The sequence below is a fragment of the Lemur catta genome, chromosome 18, assembly GCF_020740605.2.
Source record: "Lemur catta isolate mLemCat1 chromosome 18, mLemCat1.pri, whole genome shotgun sequence".
Taxonomy (NCBI): domain Eukaryota; kingdom Metazoa; phylum Chordata; class Mammalia; order Primates; family Lemuridae; genus Lemur; species Lemur catta.
The window spans coordinates 13309436-13328639 of NC_059145.1; the positions used below are offsets into that span (position 1 = coordinate 13309436).

General features: G+C 42.9%; 1 protein-coding gene across 3 annotated transcripts in view; it reads right to left on the bottom strand.

The window, feature by feature from the left end:
- Positions 1 to 19204, bottom strand: part of ITPR1 (inositol 1,4,5-trisphosphate receptor type 1) — a 321821-nt gene that overhangs the window by 120989 nt on the left and 181628 nt on the right. For all 3 annotated transcript variants that reach the window (XM_045530791.1, XM_045530793.1, XM_045530792.1), the window contains 4 exons: positions 14701 to 14821; positions 12079 to 12263; positions 7992 to 8140; positions 6915 to 7026 (listed from right to left, as the gene is read on the bottom strand). In XM_045530791.1, the coding sequence (XP_045386747.1) occupies positions 6915 to 7026; positions 7992 to 8140; positions 12079 to 12263; positions 14701 to 14821 (567 nt within the window). The remainder of the gene's footprint in view (positions 1 to 6914; positions 7027 to 7991; positions 8141 to 12078; positions 12264 to 14700; positions 14822 to 19204) is intronic.

Sequence of the window (19204 nt, forward strand, 5' to 3'; positions counted from 1 at the left end):
GCGAGGCATTCACCACTCTAGGTAGAAACAAGAGCACCAGAGGGTACCAACACGCAATCTGCATAGCATAGTTTTCCAGCATACAAATAACCCAGAAGAGGGAAAGCTAAACAGGAAATGGTAAAAATCGCCGTACGCAGAACAATTAATTAAGTTGCTGTACTCCCTTTTGTCTTTCGCATCTTCTAATCATCCCAGAAGGCATGGCCTCCTCACCTGTTTGTGCCTGATTAATACAAGGAAAATTCTGTACTTATGGAATTTCCTGTGGTAGAACAGCGAGCACATCAGGCCAGAAGCCCAGCCAGCCGTGGGCTAGTCCTAGTTTGGCCACTCTGTAGCTGTGTGAGCTAAGACTAGGCACTTAAGCTCTCTGAGCTCCATTCCTAAGGCAAGTGGACCAAATTCATAACCACTCGTTGGCTTTCAGTTTCAAGTCTGTAATTCAGACCCTACTTAGGTATATCTGAACCATTTCTTGGTATTCCTGAAATTATGGTATTAGAGTAGACAGCATGTTCTATTTGGTATGTCTATCTCAGCCAAAATAAGGTATTCATTGGTCTACCAAAATAAGAACAGATAAGTAGACCAGAAAAGTGATTTTTAAAAGTTAAATAAAATTTTATTCCAATGTGCCAACCTATTAAATCCTCTCAATTACATACATTAATCCCAATTAATTTTTTTCTGGTACCATTTACAATACCTAGCATGTATTGTAGCCAAAAAACTATGGCAAGGAATGCTGAAAAAAACATTCAAAACAAAAGTTATTTAAGAGGTCCCCAAATCCCAAACAAAACAACCACTTGTCAGTCTCCAGGGTAATTCTGAGGAAGTGAAACTAATTTGATACGTAAGTACAGTAGGCATTGAATAACATTCAATTTCTGGATCTACAGGCAGTTCTCCTAGAAGAGAAGCCAGGATCTAGGCCATTCCTAATCTCACCAGTGAGCCTCTGGTGGCAAGTCTCAACTAGCACTTTGGAATTCACACTGCACTTTGACAATTTTATATGAGCCCTCAATGCTTTTCAACATGCAAACCAAGAGAGTAGTGTTGGCTTTTTTTTTTTTTTTACTACTTTCAAACTACACCAATGCAGTTGTACCTTTTTGCATTAGATGCTTTCCCTACAGATAGAGGGGCTCTTTATATTAATACCAAAATTGAGTTTCAGAGATACGTTAATGGCCAGCATCAACCACAAATTCAGTTGAGATTCTAGACAGTGAATGACTGAAATCTTATTGCAGTTAAGGAAATCTTTATCTAGACTCAGATGGGATCTCCAAGGATGAATGTCAAACAAACTCATGGGAAACGCTAACACTGACACAACAGACTCCACTCACTCCCAGAAGGCACACGACACAAAGTCAGCCACGCGACACGAAGTCAGCCACGCGACACAAAGTCAGCCACGTGACACGAAGTCAGCCACGCGACACGAAGTCAGCCACGCAACACAAAGACACTCGATGCCGCAGACACCAGAGGACGGATCACGGGGCTAAGTGGAAGAGTGGCATGGAAACACCACCATGGGACACTAAGAACAAAAAAACAACAAAATTAGGACCTCAGCATTATCCAATTCATCAATGGAAATTAGCTGGAAAAAAAAAGGGGGGAGAGAAAAAGAAGGAAACGTTAAGAAAGGAAATATAAGCCAGCCAAGCATTAGAGATTCTGTAAAAAGTATTCTTATTGCTGACTCTTTCACCTTAAAACATTGTTAGATGGTGACTGTCTTAAGAGGTTCGGGCACGTTGGACACTGCCACTGCTCACAGTGACATCCTCTGGGGATCGAAATGGGCAGGACACGGCCACGTTCTACTCACATGTCAGGCATCAGCCCCTGAGCTCACTTGTACACAGGAAAACTTGGACTGACCCGGGAGCACGGCCAAATTCCCCAATTTTTTTTTTTTTTTTTCCAGAAGAGGGTGATGAGTAGACTAAAAGACTAGAGTAGGATTAATTGTGTTTAGCAGCAAATTCTTTCCTGACACTCATTTTACAATCCAGTGGAGTGAGGAACACAAACTGCACCGAGCTTTCACTTCAGCAGGTGATAAGACCAACATATCCCCCGCCTGGTCCTGCTGATGCGCCAGATCCCGGCACCGCAGGTGATTAAAGGAAATGACATTTCCCCCTGAGATGCTTTAGTGCTGGCTCAAGTGACATCAGTAACATGGACTCACTAGCATCAAGTTCCAGGGGGAAAAAACCCAAGAGAATTATCACAGTTGAGCTTGTTTAAGGATAGAGGAATAATCGTCAACTGATTTGATTGTGCTTTGTTAATATTTAGTACATTTTGCAAATAAGTTGCTATCAAATACACCAGTAGTTAGAAATGTTAGTACTCTATTCACGTAGAGCAAAGAAGCTTTGGTCATTAATAGCGGACTGACAATTTGTGCGAAATGAAAACCCTGGTATTACCTGAGGTCATATACTCTTCTAGTACTGAAACAGCTACTACTATTCGGAAGGGAAAACACATTTAAAATAAACTCTGAGATATCCTTATCCGTTAATTCCTGGTCTCTGAATTTCTTTCCAAAACTCTTTGACTAATAACTTAAGTCAACAGCATTAAAATAAAGAACTTACAGCAAACTACAGAATAGCCAATACATAAAATAACTACGTTCCCTTTTCAAATAGGGTCTAGGGGCTTGAAGATTTTCTGAGTTATAGAGAGATTCAAATTAAATCTTAGAGATATTTAGCTACGGGAGGTTATTTTCTTTACAACACAGACACGGTTTAACCTGGAGATTAAGAGCAGAGTTTCACAGGCACTGCACACAGACTGTGTTTGTAGAGTCCTGGTATAACTTTATGGCTTATTAACTTCAAATACACGAGACAGAAAAACACTGTAGGCATAATGCAAAAATGTATTTCACTATTATTTTGGTCATAATTTAAAATATTTCTTATTTTATATTTACCACTCTAATAAGAATATGCATTGGTGATCCTTTGCATTTTAGAATCGTAGCAGTTAAAGATTTTTTTTTTTTTATCTCTTAGCGATCATGAGTAAAATCTTGTGATAACCTTCTTCTGCCAGCCCCTACCTCTCAGCATATGTGACAGTTCTTGGGGCAGTGGACCAAGGCAAGTGGACCAACCACTTGCTACTCGCTTATCTGACTCCTTCGTGTGGGAGTTGATCAAAACTGCAGGTGTTAGGTGACCTTGGGACAATCACAACTTGTAGAGTCACTTGGCATCAACTGGAGACTGTTATCAATCAGGTGAAAAATCAGAACTGAGCTGCAGCTCACACGTTCGAGTTCTGCTCTCAGGGCCACTGCCCCGTGTGGTTCAAATAATGGAAACTTCAATGTTCAACCTGCAGGTGACGTCAAAGCACTCGAATGGTGTCAGTCTGTCCACTGATGACGCAGAAGTGAAGCATGAGGCCTTGGAATCAGATCATCTGCCTGGTTTTGAATTCCTGTCTCCCTCGTTATTAGCTGTGTGACCCCAGGCAAATTTCTGAACCTCTCTGAGTCTCTATTTTCTCCCTTGTGTAGAAAATAGTTTAAAGCAATAGTGATATCCATCTCAGCCTATCAGAGATAAGGTAGGAAATGTGCTTAGTATAGTGAGTGGCACATAACAGGGTCAATAAATGTTGACATTGTTACTCATGGCACACTCTAGGAAACTTGTGGGTATGTATGACATTTAAAAAGTATAGGTCAGTCTTACAGCAATTCTGTTATGTTTTAGTCTATTTGGTAACACAGGTGATAGTTGTCAATGGCCTTCTTTGTGTTCCAGGCAAGTAAACCCATCCAAGCACACTAACATTTCTGAACAAGATAACAAAGAATGATGCCGACTTTCTTTTTCATCTGTGACCCTGACTGATTCCCAGAGTTGAATGAAAGAGTAGAGATGGGTAAAGGCACCTAAGTGTCAACATCTCTAAGGATTATAGCTTAGAAAAAAAGACAAGAAAGCGTGACCTGCACGCATGGACACCAGCTGCAGGGGTAGAAGGACACTGCCCTGGGAGTCGGGACAGCTGGGCTCCAGGCCTGACCCTGCTGCAGACGGCCCCTCGGGCAGCCATCTCGGCTCTGAGCCCGCGTGTGCACAGGGAAGGGGCTGGATAAGGCAATGCCAGGGCCCCTCCTGTGGCTCTGAAGGCTCAGGAGAGGGGGGGGAGGCAGCACCCTCCTGGACACCCCCAGGAAGGCATTAGTCATGAGACTAGTTCCACGTAAGAGACAACTAATAGGAAAATTGGGACAGGAGGAGGGCGGCAGCCTCCACTCTCACCCTGGCGTCCTCAGCACCCAGGCCAAAGAATACCTCATTCATTTTACTGACTGATGCCAACTGGTTTGCTTGAGAAAGGTTAGTTCTTTGGCTCCGGGTTATGTCCACCCTTGAAAAAGGTGGCCTGCCCTGTGCGTCACGCTTCTTTAGTCAAATGGGGACAGCCAGTAAACCATCAAAGGCATCTTCAAAGAGCCTTAGTGAAACAAAGTTAATACCAGCTAGCAGGTCGGGAGAAACTAAAGTGCTTTAGCGTGGCTCTCTTGCCTCTGCCTCTCCCTCTCTCTCTGGCGGTTCAATCAATGCGAATGGTTAAGTCGCGTGTTCCAACAGTCAAGGCGTCGGGCCAGAAGTACTGCAAGAAAGTGCTGTAGGGCTGGTCCGAAGGCAGTGAGTTAGATTGTTCACAGTCAGTTACAGATTGAACTCCTTGTTCTACTACTTTCCTCCCTCCTCACTACTGCACTTGACTAGTCTTAAAAAAAAAAAAAAAAAGAATGTGCTGTAGGTTTTGGAGCTGCTGACTAACATGGATGTCTTCCTCAGTTTCATGGCATTTCCCATACTGACCTATAGTATTTTCACTTTCACAAAGGGGGATGATGGCCCCAACCAGACTGGAAAGAAATGTCATCTTTCCTCCAAGCCTCTCTGCTTAGGTGTGACTAATTTCTTCACCAGCTGAAAGGGATGTGAGTTGAGCTCAGGAACCTCTGCTAAACCCTGATGATTTACTCTTTCACAGTGATCTCCTTTGGGGGTTCTCTTAACCCCAGGCCCTGTCATTCTCTGTCAGTTTTGTAACAGGCAACACTATGATGCTTCCAATGTGGCATCCTCCCTGGTCTGGGATGTTCTCCCAGTTGGCACTAATGGGTGGGGACAGGAAGCCGGGCAGCACACCTTCCACCTAGCCCCAAAGACCCTAAGATACCTGTTGGCCATGCAACAGAGACTCTGGAAACTCTGAGACAGTACTCCCATGTTATAAAAAGACAACTGCAGGCAACTGCGTGTATGATCACAACTCAAAATATTCATGAGTGTGAAGACACCAGGGATAAATACCTCAATTATACAAAGACCAGCTAGTCCAGATAAGAGAAAATTGTGGTTTCCATATTTGAAAAATCAAGTTTTATGCTCACAGATGCAAATATATTCACTCTGCTGGTTAAGGCCGGTTCCTTTGGTAGATTTGACCTTATTATGGTGAATGAATTTCTGTAACCAGAATCATATCTTACAAACATTTCTAAAAGCTCATTTTAAGAAAAATGAAGATCTTGTGAAACAAATAGTTATTATTTATGTGTCTGGTAAGTGCATTCTCTGCCATCAGCCTTTCCCCTGTTTTCTTTCTTTCTTTTTTTTTTTATAGAGCAAGACCTCCCCAGGTGCTTACACCGTTATCTGTCTGAAGAGGCCATCCTACCACTTCTCACCTTACCAGGGTTCTTCCCTTCTATTATTTATAAATACTTGTCTGAAGGTTTCCTCTGCAAAATTCTTACTGAGTTACAGAAACCTGTTTTTTTAATTAGTCAACACTTATTCACCTTTTAATTTATGTATTTCTAAAATGTAGAGTAACATTTAAAAGCCTTGTGATGTGGGGACAGTGGAGGAATGTACACTGCAATAAGGATTGTACACTTTCCTGTTTTCTTATCCAAGGACTCTCACTTGTTACACTGCTCTAATATTAATGAGAAATGTTACTTAGGTTAGGAAACAACATTCCTGTAGACAGACTTTCATACTTTTGATGATCTGGTTGTCCCTATCCATTTGGACAAGGAAGGCTGTGATTTAATTATCAAGGCTTCTTCCCAAGAGCTGAAAAAATAAGTTACTGGGTATTCTGATTAAGTCAGTCATATCAGTGTATTTATCTACTGAGATATTATTGCTAACAGTGGCCAGGAGATAATTAGTGAATGTTATTACATTACCTTCAAATTAAAATGGGTGAGATTTAACCTTATGCTCCTGATTTTTTGTTGGGGGCTGAAAGAAGGGGCCATGGGGATTGTTTTTGTCCTACTTTGCTCAATATCGGAGGTGTGAGGAATGGTCTCGCCATATCCTAGCTCACTGCATGCACTAAGAATTTTCAGGTCATGGGGATCATCCGTTTCACAACCTTCATCAGAAATGGTGACAGGTCTGCCTGCCTTAGTACCAGTCAGAACCGGAGGGAGTTTCTTGGTGCCCTGGAAAGACTGTGTAACATTTCATCCAAAGGAAGTAAATCCACAGGTGTGCTTAGTTGGAACCCACAATTCAGGAAGGCATACTTTGATACACAAGAGGCATTTACTTTTCACTGGGAATTTAAACAGATGTTATCATTACTTCTCTGACATTAGATTATGTGGCAAGCAGCAGCCTATAAGAGACGACTAAGCACATATGACTTTTAAAGGAAACAGTCGTATGATTTAACTACCTTTAGAGGCAGGATAAATACCTTAAAAATAAAAGTTAACTCCTCAGTCAGTAATGCCTGAACTAAGGTGAATATTTAAATACCACCCCCTTCAACTTAAGAGTAAAACATGGTTTCAACATGAAAGTAAAATGCAGTACCTTTTCTCCATATCCTCTGTCTTTGGTCATCATTTCCCTGAGGGTCTGTAGGACTTTAATGCAGAGCTTCTCCTCATTTTCCTCCAGCAGCTGTTTAGTATGCTTTATTAACCTGCATGGGGGGGAAGCCACGGATTACATCCTCGGAACTATCTTTCAATTAAAAACACTTCATAAGCAATTTATTGTAACTAGTCACAGTTAACGAACAAATATTTATTAAGGGCTCCCAGGTTAAACATCCTTCAGGGCATTCCCTGCACTGAGAGCCGCCTGTGAGCGACTGTGTCTCAACAGCGACACCTGCTGGTTGCTAACGGCAAACAGGCTCACCGGGCAGGAGCCGCCCGTACAATGGAGAGATTATCTGGGGAGGAGAAAGGAGACAGAGGTCCTCTCAAACCTGCCCAGTCATAAAGTGTGGCTGTTTATCCACTGAGGGCTGCCAGTAACAGCTAAAACACGCCAACAGTGTTTTTTTTCTTTTCTTTTTTTTCAAAAGAAAACACCTCCTGAGGCTGACGGTTGGGGCCAACACACACTGTTCCCTTATCCACAGGCTTGTCCTTAGGGGGCCCAGAAAAGCAATAAACTCACAGGCAGAGCCCAGACTCAAGCTAAACAAACAACTAACCTTAGGGCAAAAGCCTAATGGAGATTTCTAGTCATGGAACCACTTGCTTCTTTTAGATTATGCCCCAAGGCATAAACTAAGAAACTACAAAATTGTTAGGAAAAGTTTATGAGGTCATGCGTAAGTCAAAGATTTCTGAGGGTTGAAAGGTCATGACTTTTTTATGTCTGTACCACAGCACATGGTAGGTGCTTTGTAAATATCTGTTGAATAGAAAACAAATGAACGGGCATGCAATTAACATGAGAAATTCTCACCAAAAACAAAAGAACAAACCAAAACAGTGTCAATAAGTCAAATTTCATAGACAAACTTACTTTAGCACATGACCTTGCATTCATCAAAGTTAAAAACCAGGACAACGTCTCCTTCTTCAGGAACAAATGCTTTGTCTGGTCATCAAGGTCTGGCAACTGACCACCCCCAAGAGAGAGGCTGCTTACTTGCAAATGAAACCGCCACTTTCGCATTTCCTTCTGGCGTCTGTGTTCTCCGGGAAAAGCAGCTCGGGTCTGTGGAGAACGTCCACCAGCACAGATAACTCTGCCTGCACCAGGGGCCTGAGACGGTCCTCCAGCGCAGAGACGATGTCCTGCAATGGGAGTACAGCCTCGGTCACCAGCTCAGGCAGACCCCAACCACAGGAGGGGAAGAACACTGATTTGTGTCCTAAAACATGACGCACAGGCTAGGCCAGGTTAGAGTTACTTTAGTGCTGTCTGACGTTTATCTCAAATTGTCAGACATTGCCCAGTGGTTACCTGAAGCATTAGCCCCTGATGCAGAAAACAAAGTAAAAACAAGTCAACATTCCCACCACCCCTTCTTTCAAGATGGCCTTATCCTACTCAAGGGATCATTCCATACAATTTAAAATTTAAAGCAAAAAATACAGTTAATAACATGAAAAGATGTCTACGATATGAGTATAAAAATGATCAAACAATAGTATGAACTCTATGATCCTATTCTTATAAACAACATCAATATCTAAAAGGTAAACATCAAATATTAAAACATCACTTCTGTTTTTATCTGGGTGGTGGGATTACAGGTGATTCTAAACTTCTATACAGAGATACTCGTCAGTGTTGTCTATTTTCAATGAGCATGAATTATTCACATAATAAAAAGTCATACAAACATGAGAACACAAATGAATGAACATGCTGTATCAACATGCTAAATACATGTACCCTGATAGCATGATGGTCTTCAAATGCAAAACACATAGCTGTAGGAAAGGAAAACAGAGAGAAGTTGAAAGAGCAGCAAAACCAACACAACAAACACCATTTAAAGGCAAATGATAGAAAACAGATGAGGAATTATCTTCAAAAGATGCTAAAGCCTGCTCTATGGCTTGGTGACTCAAAACCTAACTAGAGGCATGCTGGCTAAAACAGGGGCCGAACATAGGACGTTGGTTAATCCAGGAGGGCCTAGTTATCCAAGGACGTTTGCACAGGAACGCCATTTAAATTGCCTTCACCTCAACTGGAGACCCAATTAGGGTCAAGGAAAGAACTGACTGGTCTTTTATCCAGAAACTAAAACTAAACCACATGAAGATAATTTCATCTCATATTTAACAAAATTTGGGTGATAATTGTAACTACTCGATAATGTCTAGGATGCATAAAGAATGCATGAATGAATTAAATGATTTCTTTGGAGGGGTAGTTTTCTCAACAAATTATAAGACAGTACATTGCAACATCCCTTAATGCATGCTGATTTTCACACGTAAGTCAAAAACAGCGTCATTTTTGCAAAATTCTCTGAGGGTCTTATCAGTTTCCTCAACAGTTTCCCCTTTGGAAGCACCCTGTCAATATTCTCTTCTCCAGTAGTTACTGCTCCTAACTCTGGCAAATCTCTGGCTATAGCATTTGCATGGGATTGAAATCATTCTTTAATATCATGTTCATGTATTTCATGAAATCCTGCATCTTTTGCAAAGTTTGAACTTTACATTGCAATTGATTTGCATTGCATTGTCAAATGTATAGCAACCAGGGAGACACCAACAAAGATGGCGAAGCGATGGGCAGGGCAGATGCCAGTGTTAAGCGAGGAGATGTCTAAATGGGGATTAATTACATAAGTCGTCAGTGTGTGAGTGAATTTCCTATGACACCTTTTGCTGTACCAGGCAGTCTCACAACTACAGGGACTTAGACAATAAATGCTCGGATACTGAGGATCCCTTAGGCCACTGGCCAAGTCTTTATAACAGTATTACCTATTTATGTCTTTTCTTTCATTTCCCAAGAACATGCATAATAAATCTAAGAAAAGCACAAGAAACTGGTGTGTTTGATTGAGGATATTAATAATTTGTTTAGTTTGAGCAGGTAGGAAAATATTGTATGTTCCTATAGGTATGTGTCTACAGCATCCCTGTCCTTTCTGTTAATAAAAGCACAGTGGGCTCAGGAAGCACTCCATCTGGAATCAAGACCGGTTCTGTCCTGACAAAGGCTGAAATTCTTTTTTTCATTTTTTGGGGCAGAGCCTCGCTCTGTTGCCCCAGGTAAAGTGCAGTCACATCCTCATGGCCCACTGCAACCTCAAATGAAATTCTTAACTCAATCCATGAAACCCTGCCGACATTCCCAGCTCCATGGGCTCCAGCCACAACACCCACACCACCCTTCCTTTGGTCTCTGGATGCACTATCTTTTCTGTGTAACAGTCTTTGCACATGCTGTTTCCCTTCCTTTCACTCTTTAAGTCCTACTGTTCCTTCTGATCTTAGTTCAAATGTTACTTCCTCAGCAAAGCCTTCCATGACTCCCACGTCCCTAACCCCAGGCAAGATTAGGCTCTTCATCAGAATCTTTCAAGCACTACTCACTTCTCCTCTGTAACATTTGTCTTCCTCATCTTTTTATGCTCAAAATTATTCTACTTCTCCCCTCCAAAACTTGGGACACAACAAAGACAGATATCATTTCTGGTTTTGCTCACCATTCCATCCCCAGTCCTAGCATGAGGCTGATGAATGATCAGTGGTAAGTTATGTAACCTCACAGAGACTGATGAACTAATGAGAGTAGTTATTATAGTAGTAACAACAACAATAGTAATAATAATAGTAGCTCTCAACTGAGTGCTCCCTCCATGCCAGGAACTCTTCTAGGTGCTTTAAGTGCATTGTATTGTCCATACATGGCCACCACAGTATACCTTATCTCACATGTTCTTCTTACAATGTGACACCAACATCCCTCCCATCAAATGCTGATCTAGATTCCCTCCCCTTGAACTTCAGGGGACCTTTGAAACTACCTTGACCAACGCAGCACAGTAGAAGTGATGCTATGTGACTGCGGAAGCTAGGTCATAAAGATGACAGAGCTTTCACTTGTGTGTCTCCAGAAATGCTCATCTTGGAACCCAGCTGCCATGTTGTAAGGAAGCCCAGGCCACACTGGGAGGCTACACGCATTAACAGATGTTTTAGTCGACAACTCCATCTGAGACCCCACCTAACAACCAGTATCAACCGCCAGACATGTGAGCGAGCAGGGTGTCAAGATGAGTGCAACTACAGTCACCATCTGACTGCAACCTCTTGAAAGACCCTGAGTGAGAAACACCTCACTGGGCCAAGTCAACCCTCAGAGCACCAAAAGAGAACAAAGTAATTGTTGTTGTAATTTGTTTCACAAGACACAGATAACTGGAATGTGTTATCAACGCTCTTAAATCCTCACATCACCCCCTGAGGTACTATTATCCTATTTTACAAATTAGGAAACTGAAACACAGAGAAGTTAAGTAGCTTCCCAAGGTCACACCATTTCTAAGCAGCAGAGCCATGATTTTACCCTGGGCACTAGCCTGAGACCACACTCTTAACCACCGTGCCGTGCTCATCCAAAGCATCTGTGACTCCCAAACCGTGGTCCATGTACTACCTGTGAGAGAATCATTGCAGGTGCTTGTTAAAAAAAGAGATAATAATGTTAGGATGTATGTTTAAGTGTTTAATATCCATCTAATACTTGCTACCCTCACCTTTAACAAAGGGAGAACAGATCTCCTGGTAGGCGCCAAGAAAGAATATAATCTAGCTAGGATTGCATAGTACTTTTATTTTCATCTGACTCATTCTGATATAAAACTCTTCTCTCAGGTATCACTGCACTTGTTTACCTGCTGATTCAAGAATCTAAATATCCCAGAGTGACGGAAAAAATGGAACCTTTATGCCTTTATTCTAAGCATCGCCTTATAATACATAAATATTCTTTCCTGATAAGATCAAAGTCCCTATTCTTCACAAAGACATCTGTAAATCTATGAATAACCTTTAAAGATCGTCACTTTGTCAGGAAATTTTTCTTCCTGAGTAGCTTCACACTCTTGGCCCTACATACATTGTAACACTGAGTATTCATCAACACCCTGACACCTCCCCATGGCCCCGTGTGGATATTCTCGGGCTCCAGGACACACTGCTGTTTGTGGGAACCACCTGAGGCCAGGCTAAGCACCACTCCTCTCAGCACCAGGCATTACCTGCAATCGCTCAATGATGTTCCGGTAGTCTCTGGAAGCGGCCAAAACAGAGTCTCTGCGAGCGGCATTGCGGGCGGATAGCCGCCAGTTCATGGCTGTTTTCTGCACAATGTTGTGGGATTTCAGGAAGAGGTTGTTGACTTGGCTGTCCAGGTCCACAGGAATGGCAATGGCCCGGCTCTTGGCTGTACGGGAGAAAGATGACTCATGAGACCACAACTTCTGTCGTAGAGCGGTGGACTTAACTCCCCATCCCCCATCAGGCAGATTTTTTTCCACGCCCATAACGTGCCATCTTGCATGGGATCGACTGTGAAGACTGAGGAGTTCAATTCTACTCCACCATCTTTCACGTTAACGTTTCCTAGTGTGAATTCTGGGGGACGGTAGCTCCAAGGAATGTTAAGATGCTCTGGTGCTCCGAAGTCACAAAGTGTGGGCAATCCAGAGTCAAAGTCCAATGGGTTTCCTCAATGCATGGCTCCTTAGGGTTGCTGATATGTTCACGTATTTTAAGAATTATCAGGACAGGTAATTTATTTGGCCAATGAACTCTTTTTCTAAAAATTCTTTCTCAAGTTTGCTATTCTATACAACAGGCTACAAAATACTGACTTAAGCCATAAGCTATTCTTTCAATATAGGCCTTTCTTTTTCCCTCTTAAAAAAACGATACCATGAGAAAACCATCAGTCAAACCCACAATGGGGGACATTCCACAGGACACCTGACCAGACTGTCAAGGTCACAGGAAACAAGGAAAGACTGAAAAGTTGTCTCAGACCAGAAGACACTGGGAAGACATGACAACTAAATGCAATGTGGTCACCTCGACTGGCTTCTGGGACAAAGGCCATCAGTGGAAAAACTGGTGAAATCTGAATCAAGTCTGGAGTTCAGGTAACAGCCACGCGCCAGTGTGAGTTCCCTGTTTCGGCAAAGGTGCCCTGATAATGCAGGACGCTGACGGTGGGAGAACCGGGGTGGGGGTCTGTGGGAACTCTCTGTATTATCTTTGCGACTGTCCCATGCATCTAAAATCTTTAAAAGGAAGGTAACTAAGACTAATAATCCTTTTTCCCATATGAGAGTGTTTCCAAAAAACAACTATTTCCTGTCTTCAATGCTTTAAAACAGGAAAGCAAAGAAGGTGCTCTGGCACCTGTATCTAACTGTAAAAACAACTCCAACATCCTGAGAGGGGAATCTGAGAAGCAGTCACTTAAATCCCAATGTTCAGGGAAAGGAACCATCAGCCAGCAACTTTCTAACAGTTTAATAAAGAAATTGGGAAATCTGGGGAAAACATACAAAGAATATAAAAACTAAAAAGCAAGATGCACAGGAGACATGATCTCAGCTAGAAACCCTTGTGTCTTGGATACCTTATTACAAGCTAAACAATGAACTCAGTGGACTCTGGATGTGGTTTTCATCAGGAAGAGGTAATTCCACAAGGGACATAAAAGTGAGTTCCTAGAGTTAATGGGCTGTGCTGTTTTCATGACCTACCACTTTACAAACGTCAACTCTCCTTGTCTTTTTTCTTATCATCGCTGAGACAACTGAAAGCTTTCGACTCTCTAGTAAGTGTTGATCTTATTAGAGACTTGCTCAAATTTTAACCAACAACTAATTTCGTGGCAAGGACTCGCTTGTATGTTTCCTTTAGCCTCAACAAGCACATCCTTTAAGGTGGGTGATCATGTATGGAGAAAGTATAGAGTTCTCTGGGGATTCCCTTGCAGGGCCCTGTTTCTGAGACACCACTCAGTGTATATACTATCAAAGCCTAATGTCCTACTGGGAAATATTGCCACATTAATAAATATAAAAAGACACCAATACACACCACAGGAGAGTAAAGGAAGTCAGGCAAGAGGTCCTAATAAACACAATCTATTCTTACAGGACAGCCACTAAATAGTGCTAAGAACCACATCTGTCTTGATCTTCTGGTTACTGTGCACAGGTATTTAAATAGCTACTACAGGCAGGTTACTCTCTTCTCAACTGTCGGCAGGAAGCTCAGCCCTTTGCATAGCGTTTATAGGGGTCAGGGAAGGGGAAGAGTAACAGAGTCTGATAAAGTCTGGGTGAAGGGAGAGGTAATTGTCCTAACTTCCTTCCAAGCTGCCTGTGAGAGGTGAGACATGAGGGCTGGAGAGGAACGGAGAACCGCTTCTCACCAGGTGGCAGAGGGAGCAGTGCGCCTGCTGAGAAATGGGGCGCCTCGGGATCTGACAGGTGCTTCCACGTGGTCAAATATGCTTGCTGGACTAAACAAAGTAGTCCCTTGAATGAGGGACATCCCAGAGCCTTGAATACGCTTCTGTGCACTGCGACTTGCCAAGAGTTGCCTGATGTAACCATCGAATCTTGTTTTTCAAGGCCTATCTTACTTTGGGATTCACTGGCTCTTTGGGAGATGCCGGCTTGGGAGAGATTAAAAAAAAAAAAGGCTGAGGAATCAAGAAGACCTGGGTTCCAGGTCTGGCTCTGCAACTTCCTGTCTGTGTAAACTTAGAAAGGCTAGAATAAGTGCTCAATAAATGGTAGCCTTTACTACCATTAGGCAATCCATCTTCATCATGTTCTATCCAAACTGGCTCGGTATCTTACCTACATCAGAGAGCACCCGAATGCAGCTCTCCACGGAGGCTTTCTGACTCGGCATCAGCCAGTTGCAGTGGTAAACCCTGAACACGCCTTGCAGCAGCTGCACAAAGACGGGCTGGCGCGTCTGCAAGAAAGAGAGGCCGAGAGAGAGGCGATGTGACAAGAAGGCTTTTATTTGTAGATCACCGGTGATCTCATCAGAGACAGACACTGCCTTGCTGGATTCCAGAAGTTGCCCCGCCAAGACAGAAAAAGTTAGAAGCATTTTAAGGCAATGCACAAACTTGATGCTATCTAAGTTTGGCCACAAGAAGGAGCAGTGGAGTCAAAGTCTGGAGATGGCCATTCTCGTCCAGTTACCCACCAGCTGCGTGATCTTACACAAATTACTTCACCTCTTTGAGCTTTAGCTTTGCCCAATATATGAACGAAGTGGACTGAGGTAGATTAACCCCACAGTTCCTTCCAGACATTATCCCATGACTACAACCCATATTTTTAATCAGCAAAAACAAGCTGCTAGGTGAATCTCCGCTGTGATGCCACTTCTTTATTTCTGGCCATGTCTCCATTGACAGACAAGAGAATTCTGATGGTTACTCTTTATAAATATTCATTCATTATAGATGAGTGCTTAGAAGTTAACTATATGGGAGGATTTATTCCTTTTTATGAAGGTATAAGTTTGTACTCATTTTGAAGTAAGAGAACTCAAACGTCCACTTAATCAACTTGACTGGTTTTCCGAATGCATTAAAAAATTGTAATTTCGGCCGGGCGCGGTGGCTCACGCCTGTAATCCTAGCTCTGGGAGGCCGAGGCGGGTGGATCGCTTGAGGTCAGGAGTTCGAGACCAGCCTGAGCAAGAGTGAGACCCCGTCTCTACCAAAAATAGAAAGAAATTGTCTGGCCAACTAAAAATATATATACAAAAAAAATTAGCCGGGCATGGTGGCTCATGCCTGTAGTCCCAGCTACTCGGGAGGCTGAGGCAGTAGGATCGCTTAAGCCCAGGAGTCTGAGGTTGCTGTGAGCTAGGCTGATGCCACGGCACTCACTCTAGCCCGGGCAACAAAGTGAGACTCTGTCTCAAAAAAAAAAAAAAAAAAAAAAAAAATTGTAATTTTGGTCTCCATCCAGAGGGCAGCTGTGGACCTGCAAGGCAAAGATAACTGTTTATGGTGAGCTGTTTCATCAGCCTTTGGTTCAGGGGGAGACAGCCTGCACAGCCCTCCAAAAAGTAGTGAAAGTTAACAAAACAAAAAATAAGTATTGGAAAACTCTGAAGAGGTTTCTGAGATCAAATAAAAACAATGGAAAGTATTAGAGGGGAAAAAGGACTTTAATTAAAAATTCAGAACTCCTCCTATAAGCACTGTTCAGGAAATTCCATTTGTTAAGTCATACCATGTGCCTGAAACTGCACGTATCTCGTTTGGGCCTCAGTAACCATTCTGTGACATAGGAGTTACCTTCACATCGTAATTGAAAAACAAAGGCCCAGAAAGGATAAAGTATCCAAAAGCAAAAAGAAATGACGGCAAAGCAGTGAGTCAACTGCAGGGCTCTCTGACGCCAACAAGCCATGCTCTTTCCACTAAGTTCACCTGGGAGCCAGACTCTCACCGCCTTCTCTAGTACCTCCTGTCCTAGTCCTCACAGCCCTGCAAGACAGTAAACTGTATCAGGAGCATAGGGAGCCTGAGAAATTGGCCAGGAAAACCTAATATTTAGTGCCTGAGTTTTGTGGCTGCTTGTTAGCTGCTGTGCTAACTCAAAGGGCCCAATGAGAGCCGCCATTCACCCCGAGCACGTTCTACACGCTGGGTCCTGTGCTAAGTGCTGCATACGTACCTCACTCAGCCGCACCGTCACCCTGCCAAGTGAGCAGTGGCATCATCACCAGCTCTACTGGCTAGTAAGTGCTGGATTTAGGATGGGAACCCAAGAGCCTAACTCAAAGCAGCATCTCTTGACTAAATTTATTCAGTTGAACCAATATTCATTGAACATTTGCTCTGCTCCCATCTGACACCCAGATATACAAAAGATGATTAAACGGGTAAGGGCAGCTCTCTCCTAATTATCCAAATTCAATGAGCGATCTGGCAGCAGCAGCTCACTCAACCTCTTGGGCAAAAGGACATGGCTGACCATCACCTTCCTCCTAAAATTCTCCCCTTTCTTTGTTCCTGAGGTCCCACTTCCTCCTGAATCTCCTCCTGCCTGCACGATGCCTCCCTGACCTTCCTCTGGCCAATTTCACATTCTGTCCTTCATTATTTGTGTTCTCTCCAGTTCCCTTCTAGTCCATCATTTCATTTTCCAGGCTAAGGCTTCAACTAGTGAATGTCTATCTCTGGTCTCTACTACATTCTTGAGTCTCATTTATTTGTTTGTTTACTCAACAACTTAGTGACTCGGTGACAGTCACAATGCCAGGTACAGGGATAGGACAGTACGTGAGATGACCAGGCACAGACGGCATAATTTTGTCCTCATGTAGTTTGCAGTCTAGCAGGAATAGCATAAGATACCATTTGCTGAGCACCTACTATGTGCCAGGCATTGTGCTAGCTGTCTCATAAACATCTCTAATTCTCACAACAGCCTGCAAGGTTGACATTATATCCCCATTTGACATATAAGAAAAGAGGTTCTGGTGTTCAGTAACCTACTCAAGTTCACAGAGCTGGTAAAGGGCAAAATGGATTTTAATCAAACTCTGTCCTGTTCTAAAGCCTCTAGAATTCTTTCTTCCTCTCCGGAGTCCACATTTCCATCTGCCTCTAGGACAGTCCATTGGCACCTTAAACATAACACAGCCAGACCCAGGTTCACCATTTTCCTCCCTCACAAATGAAGGGAGGAGGGAAGGAGAGTGGAAAAGGAGGAGGGAAGGAGAGTGGAAAAGGAGGAGGGAAGGAGAGAGAGAAGGAAGGAAGCATCTATCTGGGCAGATGACTTTCAATAATGATAACAAAAAAGGCTATGAGAACATCAAAAATAGTATTTGTTGACACAGAATGTCCCAGAAATCCATAAGCCACCTCTTTAAAAAATATTGGACTTTATATTCTGAATATATATGGACAACCTGGACCTTGCTAGGTACTGCCAAAAATGTTTATGATGGGGATTTACTTCTCTGACAATTTCTGCATATCAGTTGGGGCAAAAAGTGGTTCATAAGCAAAGTAGCGTAAGAAGGAAAGACTACTGGCCAAGATGAAAAACCGAAACACAAGTATGTGTTTAGGGTTTTCCAATTAATTTGACTGACTGACTCTGACATTTTGGTTTTGCAATACTGTTTCGTGGTGTATTGGGGAATGGGCATCGCCTTGGAAATTGTCACCCTATATTACAAGAGAATAAAGTCCAACCGTACTACCTCCAAAGCAGGGTTCCTGGAGGACTCCTGGTATAAAAGGACTTGGTAAGGAACAAGTCCCATAACTCATGAGCTTGGGATCTAACAAGCTCCAGTCTACCAATTACTTAGGAAGTATGTTCAGACATTCTGAAGGCAGCATCATAACTGCATATTTTAGTTTAACTGCTGGCTTTTAGAGTTACATCTAAACTAAATACAAGGTTATCCTCAGTCCTTCACTAAAAATTTCATAATCAAGTTTTAGAGTGAGACAGAATAGAGTTGAAATCTAAGTTATGCGACTTAATAACCGTGACGGTGGCTGGTGTGGTAATTAATTCCTCTGCACTGAGCATACTCATCTTCAAAACAGGGATAATACCATTCACCTCACAAGCTATTTCAGGCTTATATGAACTCTTGCACAGTTACTAGAATATAGTAGTAGCTAAAAAATACAACGATCCTCCCTTGGAGACTTTACATTTATTTTCATTCCTTGTCTATAATCCAGCTACCCTGGGCATCAGCCCCATGATAGCCTCCAGGTCTTTCTGTGACAAGGACAGCTAATACTTCTCTTCTGCCCACTGGAGACCAAGCCCGGCTCTCACTGAGCAGCCTGTGCAAACAGGCCTGCGGTAAGACCACCACGGCAACAGACCAGACATGAGTTGTAGAAAGAACAGTTATTTTTTCCAATGAAAAAATAATGAAAACATCCCCCAGACCCATGGATCCAAGGCTTTTTGACGTGGGGAGTACACCGAGAATTCCGGGCAGGGCCACAGGGCTGTGCACTGCACAACTGCGGGAGGACTGTGTGCAGATTCCCCATGAATGGTGCCGGGAGCTGGGAGATGCAGCAGCCCCCGCCGTGGCCAGACAGGTTCTCATGCCAGCCACATGGCACTTCTGACGAACTCCAAGTACACACTCCCACTTAAAAGGGAGATTTTCAAGTGTTTTTAAATTTAAAAAAATTAAATGTTAATAATATGGTAACATCTATTTGAGAGCTGCTCTCTAGGATTGGGGGGAGAGATGAAGACCACAGAAGGTAGGTCGGGGGAAAAAGGAAAGGGTTTTAAGGAACAAATCAACAATGAACAGAACCATCCAGTATAAGAA